At 45.0% G+C, this 9,654-nt stretch overlaps 1 protein-coding gene across 1 annotated transcript; it reads right to left on the reverse strand.

Annotated features, from left to right (window-relative positions):
• Nucleotides 1-4,198: 4,198 nt before the first annotated feature.
• On the reverse strand, nucleotides 4,199-9,195 carry LOC127333997 (homeobox protein knotted-1-like 12). The gene is made up of 5 exons (XM_051360431.2): nucleotides 8,621-9,195; nucleotides 8,398-8,511; nucleotides 8,141-8,285; nucleotides 4,901-5,154; nucleotides 4,199-4,758 (listed from the first exon to the last, which is right to left on the reverse strand). The coding sequence occupies exons 1-5, from the start codon at nucleotides 8,951-8,953 to the stop codon at nucleotides 4,552-4,554; spliced, it is 1,053 nt and encodes a 350-aa protein (XP_051216391.1). The 5' UTR covers nucleotides 8,954-9,195; the 3' UTR covers nucleotides 4,199-4,551.
• Nucleotides 9,196-9,654: the final 459 nt, after the last annotated feature.

Raw genomic sequence — 9,654 nt, forward strand, 5'->3', positions numbered from 1 at the left:
ATTGTGCCGTATCCATGGAGCATCCTCATCATTTAACTTAATGCTTGGGTCGGTGTTCACTTTGAAGGGCGGAATTTCAGCAAACATATTATAATCTTCTGACATGTCTGTCTTGTCCTCCACTCCCACGATGTTTCTTTTCCCTGAAAGAACAATGTGGCGCTTTGGATCATCGCATGATGTACTGATCGTTTTCTTATCTTTCCGTTTCCTCGGTTTGCTACTCATGTCCTTCACATAGAAAACCTGAGCGACATCTTTCGCTAGGACGAATGGCTCGTCAAGGTAACCAAGATTGTTGAAATCCACCATTGTCATTCCGTATTGCTGGTCCACCTTTACCCCACCTCCTGTTAGCTTGAACCATTTGCACCGGAACAAAGGGACCCTAAAGGAGGGTCCATAGTCAAGTTCCCATATCTCCTCTATGTAACCATAATATGTGACCTTTTGCCCATTCTCGGTTGCTGCATCAAAGCGGACACCACTGTTTTGGTTGGTGCTCTTTTTATCTTGGGCGATCGTGTAAAATGTATTCCCATTTATCTCGTACCCTTGGAAAGTCGTTATAGTCAAAGATGGTGTCTTGGCCAACATGTACAGCTGATCTACAACCTTATTGTCACTCATTAAATGTTTTCTCAACCAACTACCGAAAGTCTCCATGTGGGCCTTCCTAATCCAGGATTCAGGCTTCCCAGGGTTGTCCGAGCGTAAAATATTCTTGTGTTTCTCAAAGTACGGAGCCACCAAGCTGGAATTGGTCAGAAGCGTGTGGTGTGCTTCGATCGAGAGAATGGCCGTCCATACATATCATTGATTTCCTTCCGATCGTGCCTTTTCCACTTAGTCTCCCCTCGTGCCGCGATCGAGGAAGACCAATCGGCTTAAGGTCAGGAACAAAGTCAACACAAAACTCAATTACCTCCTCATTTCCATAGCCCTTGGCGATGCTTCCTTCTGGCCTAGCACGGTTACGAACATATTTCTTTAATACTCCCATGAACCTCTCGAAGGGGAACATATTGTGTAGAAATACAGGACCGAGAATGGAAATCTCATCGACTAGGTGAACCAGGAGGTGCGTCATAATATTGAAGAAGGATGGCGGGAACACCAACTCGAAACTGACAAGACATTGGATCACATCGTTCTGTAACCGTGGTAGAACTTCTGGATTGATTACCTTCTGAGAGATTGCATTGAGGAATGCACATAGCTTCACAATGGCTACTCGAACATTTTCCGGCAGGAGCCCCTCAAAGCAATCGGAAGCAATTGCGTCATAATCACGTGGCAGTCGTGAGACTTCAGGTTTTGGAACTTTTTCTCCGCCATGTTTATTATTCCCTTTATATTGGACGAGAATCCTGACGGGACCTTCATACTGCTCAGGCATTCAAAAAAGATGACCTTCTCTTCTTTGGTCAGAGCGTAGCTGGCACGACCTTGAAACCGTTCCGGATGCTGGTCATCAGGGTCTTTCAAACTTTGCTGGTCCTGCCGTGCTTCCTTTGTATCATTTGACTTCCCATACACGCCCAAGAAGCTTAGGATGTTCACGCAAATATTCTTCGTAACGTGCATCACGTCGATTGCAGAGCGGACTTCTAGGACTTTCCAATATTCTAGCTCCCAGAATATAGATTTCTTCTTCCACATGGCTACGTGCCCGTCAGCTCCCTTCGGAACTGATTGTCCGCCAGGACCCTTTCCAAAGATGACTTTCAAACCCTTGACCATATCAAATACCTCGGCACCGGTGTGTTCCGCGAGCTTCGGCCGGTGATCTGCCTTGCCGTTGTAATGCTTGCCTTTCTTTCTTACTGGATGACCTTTCGGAAGAAATCGACGATGCCCAAGGTACACGTTCTTCTTACAATTTGGCAAATGTACACTTTCAGTCTCATGTAAGCAGTGCGTGCATGCATTGTATCCCTTATTTGACAGTCCGAAAGGTTACTAAGAGCAGGCCAATCGTTGATGGTTACGAAAAGCAACGCTCGTAGGTCAAATTCCTCTTCTTTGTGCTCATCCCACACACGGACACCAGGTCTGCCCCACAGCTGTAAAAGTTCATCAACTAATGGCCTTAGGTACACATCGATGTCGTTGCCGGGTTGCTTCGGACCTTGGATGAGCACTGGCATCATAATGAACTTCCGCTTCATGCACAACCAAGGAGGAAGGTTGTAGATGCATAGAGTCACGGGCCAGGTACTATGGCTGGAGCTCTGCTCGCCAAAAGGATTCATGCCATCCGTACTTAGACCAAATCTTATGTTCCTTGCGTCAGCTGCAAAATCTTTGAACTCTCTGTCGATCTTTCTCCATTGCGTTCCATCTGCGGGGTGTCTCAACTCCCCGTCCGACTTACGGTCCTCTTTGTGCCATCGCAACAACTTGGCATGCTCTTTGTTCCTGAACAGACGTTTCAACCGTGGTATTATAGGAGCATACCACATCACCTTGGCGGGAACCCTCTTCCCGGGTTTCGGCCCTCAACATCGTCACCAGGGTCATCGCCTCGATCTTATAACGCAATGCGGTGCATACCGGGCATTCATTCAAATTCTCGTATTCACCGCGGTAGAGGATGCGATCGTTGATGCATGCATGTATCTTCGAACCTCTAAACCTAGAGGGCAGACAACCTTCTTTGCTTCGTACGTAGTGGCGGGCAACTCGTTATTCTTTGGAAACATATTCTTCAACATTTTCAGCAAGTTTTCAAATGCCGAGTCAGCTACACCTGCCTGTGCCTTCCATCTCAGCAAATCCAGTGTGCAGCCCAGCTTTTTCAGACCATCATCGCATCCGGGGTACAGCGCCTTCCTGTGATCCTCTAACATGCGATCCAAATTCTCCCTCTCTTTTTCAGTTTCGCAGCGTCTCCGTGCATCAGCAATGGTCCGACCAAGATCATCAACGGGATCATCACGTGCCTCTTCTTCACCTTCCCCTTCACCTTCCCCTTCACCTTCAGCATCCTCCATGAAAGTATCACCGAAATGAGAAAGATAGCTTTCATCATTGAAATCATCCCCTTCTTCATCTTCTTCCATTATAACCCCTCTTTCTCCATGCTTGGTCCAACAATTATAGCTTGGCATGAAACCGTGCCGAAGCAGGTGCATGTGAACATCTCTTGAGGAAGAGTAACCCTTCTGATTCTTACACTTAACACATGGACAGATAACAAAACCCTCCTGCTTGTTCGCATTAGCCACTACGAGGAAATCTTTCAAACCCGTACTGAACTCGCCGGAGAGTCGGTTACCGTACATCCATTGCCGATTCATCTGCATTATTATAATATAAAATATATAATTAACCATGCATCATGCATTTGTTAAACTAACTAGCTACAAACAATATAAATTAAACAATGAACTACACACACATGCATATTTTATCAATGACACATCAAAGGTTCAAGTTGCTAACCGCGATCGAGGAGGAAAAAATAAATGAGAAAGCTCAAGTGTGACTCCAACACTTCATATCATGTTTGTTTCATGCTCTTGGGGCATTTCATCAAACACCTTATGTGCATAAGAGGAACCAAAAGCAAACCTAACACTCACTTGTGAAGTTTGTGAAGAGAATGGCTCCAAATGGCTAAGTGTTGGCTGCTGGATGGGTATATATAGGGGAGGGGCTTTAGTCCCGGTTGGCCTGGCCAACCGCGACTAAAGGCCTTCGGGCACCTTTAGTCGCGGGTGGGGTGGCCAACCGCGACTAAAGCCCCCCACGTGCACCAGCTGGCCACCGTGCGCCCTGGGCCCAGGCCTTTGGTCGCGGTTCGCCACACGAACCGCGACTAAAGACCCCATTAGTCGCGGTTCCTTTACCTTCGCGACTTATGGGGCTTCCCGGAAGCCTGTTTTTCCACCAGTGCCAAAAGCAATGCCTTCAGAACCGGAAATCTTCGCCTTCCCCATCGTTTGATTCAGTCATAGAAGTGTGACAAAATAACATGCAGTCCTCAATTGCAAGTATGAACTAAGCCCATTATAACATTGTATATGGGTATATGACCCAAAAAAGCGACTTAAACATTGGATTTTAGAGTTCTCAACAATTCAACAAGCCTTCCATAAGGGAATGTTAATATTAGAACACATACAGACAACTTTAAAGCTGCTGAAACTGTCCAAACAATTTACACTTTCTCTTCATGAATCGACCTCATCTGTTAAAAGAGAAGCCAATGTATAAAACTGATTCAGATAGGAAACTTTGAACGTGTTCCACCAATATGAAACATACAAGCGCATCAAATAGACCATCACCAAATTAATTAACAGGGTATGATCAAGGACAGCCAAGTACACCTAAAATACAAGCCTTCGAACCGAAATTAACAACATTACTGGAGATTCTCCAGCGGAGAACTATAAGCCATCATCGCCACTACAGCGAGCCCCTGTCTATCCTCGAGGGTCCCAAAAATTCCATATGAATGTCCATGCGTTGCAACGTGTACTGAATACAGATATCTTTCGACACCACCATCACCTTTCGATAGATCAATTGTTCCATGGAGGTTCACGAACCAAGGCGGTACATGCCGTCAGCCATGAACTGGCCGTCCATGTAGAGGGCAGCGGCGTTCTGTGGGTGGAATCCTTCCATCATGACAAACGGCATGTCCTCGGATGGCTTCCAATGCCGTTTCCTCTGGTTGATGAACCAGTTGTTGATCTGCTTCTGATCTAGGCCTGTAGATTCCGCAAGCGCAATCTTTTCCGTCTCCTACTCACCACATTGATCAACCAGTATAAGCTTTAGTAACAATACATAATGCAGCTGTAATTTGGGTTGGAATTCAATGCTGCTCAAGAATACAAATGGAAGAAACAATATCAATTTTAAGGGATTGAAGTATATATCATACTGATGGGTAAGGCCATTTGTAGTGCAGTTCCCACCAGTGAAGCAGCTTCAGCCTTGCCTCCTTTGGGAGCTTCCCTTTCTTCTTCTTCTTAGAAAACTCTTGCCGGAGGCTGCTCAAGTAGCCACTGTACTTCTTCAGCAGCTGGTATTTTAGCTCCTTATCCTCCGCGCGTGGGTCTATCTCAGGCGGCTCGTTTTCGCGCCCGCTTGCATCCATATCATCCTCAGAGGAGCCAACGCATTCAGACTTGCCATCTGCAAAAGAAAAAAAACAATGGTGGTGGTAAGATATGTTTTGTCGAGATCAGTGTTATCGCGTCCAAACTTGCTTCAGACATTCAGTCTAGACCATGTCAGGCAGCTATGGAGTGGACTCAGTGTTCAGAAAGCCCATCGCTTGTGTATAAACAATTCCATATGTCTAGGAATGCATGCAAGGGTAGAGTGCAACAGTGGAACCATGAACCTGTTGTGTGGCTAGACCGCTAGAATCACAATTAGCCAGAGTTTGGAACACAAGTAGCAAAAATAAGATCGGATAGAATCGATTATGAGAATATCACTGAGTTGTGGTTGTTCTGTAAACTCTAACCACTTTTGTGGTTTTTCCCTCTTCTATTTTAATACATGCAAGGCTCTTGCATGGTTCGAAAAAAAAAAAAGAATATCACTGAGTTGTTGCGTGCTCATACCGATCTCATGATTACATGATAGACCATTTTCTGAAGTGTGATTTCTTCATATGTCTAGTAGCAAAACAGAGCAAAGCCAGCTAAAAAGCTACAGCGGTAGTCGTACATTAAAGAATATTTGTTTCGGCTTCATGGAACAGGTGTCCTATACCAGATTTCATTTTTTCGTAGAAAGAGTAAGGTGCAAGAAAACAGATCATAGAATTGACATAGCTTTCTAGCAAAATTGACAAACTGGATATGCACTACATGGAAGCAGCAGTCAAATGAAAATGAGGTAAGAAAAGCAAACAGACAAAATTTGCACCATACCATCAGAAGAACCCTATTGCTTATATTAAACATTATCTAGGGCCAACGTAAACTGTATAATTTGTAAACCACCTTACGAATAAACAAAATCGCTTGACCATAACTTGAAGTCAGATGCGCAGGAATAATGTTGGATCTAGACGTATATATCATGTATGGTGTCAGACCTTGTTGCCTAACCAGAAGATGGAATCACAAGATATGTATACAATATATATATGTGACCCCATATCGTAAATGTTCAATGTACGCTACCCCAAATTGCTAATTATTGTGCATGCACCTTGTACGCACAATTACGGGCGTATCAAGGGGTTCCCAAGTCACAAACTACTTCACCGTTTTGATCTCACATGCCCGATCTGATCACTTAATTAAGTGAATAAATGGTTGGATCATGGTCATATTAGAAGAGGTGTACAGGAATAGAAAGAAGAAAATCTTATTTCAACATATCTCGGCATGCACAATATACTGTTCAATGTGCACATTTGACAAATCCATGGCTGGAACTGTAAATAAGAAAATGATTGTGTGTAGTTGTTTAATAACCAAGTTCTAGAGCTTCCATAATTTTGTTGACATTCTATGATTCCATTTCTTCATTGAGAAAGCGAGCATGTGTTTATGTTGATGAAAAAATAGTCTCAACCTTTTTTTTTCCTTTAATACTCTTCACATAATTTACCCTTCAGCCAGGAAAAACAGTGGAGCACAAAGGTTACTTTCTAAATTAGTTTTCCTATAGTTTTCCTTTAATAGTCTCAACATTTTTTTCCTTTAATACTCTTCACAAAATTTATCCTTCAGCTACGAAAAACAGTGGAGCACAAAGGTTACAGGTAAATAGTTCCAACAGGATCGAACAATTTATTCCAAGATGCAATTGATTTTTTCTGATATTGTAGATACATGTCTAGATTAGCTAGATGGAAGCAATTATACCGGTGGATTTGTAATTTTATGTCTTCTGTAAATATATATTATTATGAAAAATAATAGTTAAAAGTTCCATATCTGATAATGTTGATAGTGAGAATTATAAACCAACCCCCAAAAAATATTAACTAGCTACGTGTTTCTTACATACACTGGATGAATGAAGGCCTGAGAACAAAGTAGGTGGGCTCTTTTAGCGGAATGAAATGATCTCTGAAAATATATGTACCAGAACAATATATAACACCTAGAGCTGTTGATAATCTTTGGATGCATGCATCCCACAACCATGGGGAGTGAGCATGCACACAGTAGTAGCCTGCCAACAGTGCATCAGATCTCCCCATTATTCTGCTCAAATCTGCCTACACACTGTATATATATGTACTAATGTACATCTCCTACCACAAGCAGCACAGTTCCCCTTGAATACCCCCGGAAGACACGAGCGGCCAGCGGCCAGCATATCTGTGCTGTGCCTGCACTGCACCCCAGAGCTGGAAGAACCAGAAAGAGCAAAAAGAAAGAGAAAAAACAACTACGGTCCTTGGAATCGGAAAAGTGCTGGAACACTGGTTATCTTGCTAGATAGCCATAATGGCGTTTCCCCAAGGCATCTCTGCTGATCGATGTCTAAGAAAATTAACTATTCTAGTAGCTGGTGCAAGAAAAGAAGAGATGATTTGAAGCTTCATGCATAGAGATCGACGACTCTCCTGCTAGCTAGCAGCCTTGGAACCCTAACACAAAGGCTTCTAGCGAGTTGTCATATAGTGAAAGAAAGAGAGAACGTAAGTGATTAAATTAAGAAAAGGATTAGTTCAAAAGCTAGGATGATGTGTAGCGTGCATGCTCCATTAGGCATGTGCAATAAGATAATGGTTAATGAGAGGAGGAGAGGCATGAGACATGGCTCATCACTGTGCCCTCCATGGCAACCAAAGCTAGCTTCACATGATTAGCTAATTAATTAATCAATCCGGCCAATACTTAATTAATCTCAATATATTATTAGTGCATGCAAAGCAAAGGCCTAGGGCCTTCTGCTTCCATAAAGTAATCTATAGATCAACTAAGCATATGCTAACAATGGCTATGATCCAAAGGCAACCACCTCTGTCATCCGGAGCAAACCGCGTTACCCAATGTGGCAAGCCTTCCTCCCAATCTCCCAGACACAGACCCCAGTCCCACTCCCACATGGATGCAGCTAGCGATACAAATGTATAAATAAAACACACGGGCATGTAGCAGATGGGATGGGAGGAGAAGGGAGAGGAGTGTAGGCATGGCTTTACCGGCTAGCGAGAGGCGCGCCGAGCCGTGGCTGCCGCCGGTGATGGAGTCGAGCTGCGCCTCCACACGCTTGAGGAACTCCATTGCCTCGTCTATCGGTCGCGTCAGCTCCTCCCGGTACTTGGCCAGCATGTTGCAGTACGCCTCCTGCGCAATTAGCGCAAGGTGTTAGTTAGCAGTTGGCACACGCATCGGCGAACTGAGCAGCCATGGCCCATGGCATGGTGTGTTATCGGAATCGGGGACGAAAAAGACGCACCATGAACTGGTCGAGCTCCGGGTCGCGAGCCTCGTGGGGTCGGCCCGGCGGGCGGGCTTCCAGCTTCGCTGCCATGACCGTCAGCCGCTCCAGCACGTCTGGCGGCGCGCCGACCTGCGAATCAAGCAAAACAAGAGCACGCAGTTATATGTCATGCTTGCTTATATAGCCGGCTCTGTGGAATTAATCGAATTTTGCGATTTTGACGAGCGTAGATATGCACTTTCTGGCAGTCGAGGTAGGCGGCGAGTAGGGCGGAGTACTGGGGGTGCGCCATGATCTTAGACTTGATGGCATCAGCCTCCGCCTGCGAGATCTCTCCACTGCTGCCGTGCTTGTTGGGGTGGTGGAACTGGTACTGCGACGACGACCCGGCGGCGGCGACGGCGACGGCGGCCTGGTGCAACGCGAGCGGCGTGCCGTAGTACGCGCCGCCCATCGGCGCCACCGCCGTCGTGGTTGACAGCAGGTGCAGCTGCAAGAAGGACGACGCCTTGGAGCTGCTGCTGCTCCCCCCTCCTCCAGCTCCGAGATTCCCAAAGCTGCTCTGATCCATGAACAAATTAACAAACCCTAGATAGCAAGAAGAGAGAGAAAAAAGAGATCTCTCTCCTCGCTATCTCGCAGCTCCGTCTACGGCAGTAATGGCGACTTGGAGGAGGAGGAGGAGGAGGTGGATATTAATGGGCCGGAGATGGGAGATGGATGCGGAGTGGAAGGGAAGGGAAAGGTGGGGGAACTAGCCGGGGCTGTTTGTGTGAGTGTGGCTGGTGGATGTCCTCTTTCTCGCGTCAAATCACGGCGGAGGGGGAGATGTATATGTACACCTGCTGGCTGCTGCGGTCGCATGGAATACTGGCACTCTGTTTCAGAACTGGACTTTATTTTTCCAAACATTATTTTCACCGGAAATCTACCGGGCACACTGCCCGGCGGATTACAATACCTGTAGCGAGCCTCTAAGAATGTTTTGAGGCTATGTACAAAATTAGCCCCAGCCTACAAAACAAAGTTTCTGCATTTCTATGTTTTATCATATAAAGTTTATTTGATATTTGAAATCACTCCATAAAATTCCAACTTTTTTCTTCAGACAGAATACATTCAACAACTTTCTAGAGCCATTGTTTTCAAAATATTCATATTCAAATGCACTAAATGTTAGACATGAAAATAGACCAACTAAATGCATCATATGATTATAGTATGATGCCTTTATTTATACTAATATATGCAGTATGCCAATCCAAATTATAG

This window comes from Lolium perenne, chromosome 2, assembly GCF_019359855.2.
Source record: "Lolium perenne isolate Kyuss_39 chromosome 2, Kyuss_2.0, whole genome shotgun sequence".
NCBI lineage: Eukaryota > Viridiplantae > Streptophyta > Magnoliopsida > Poales > Poaceae > Lolium > Lolium perenne.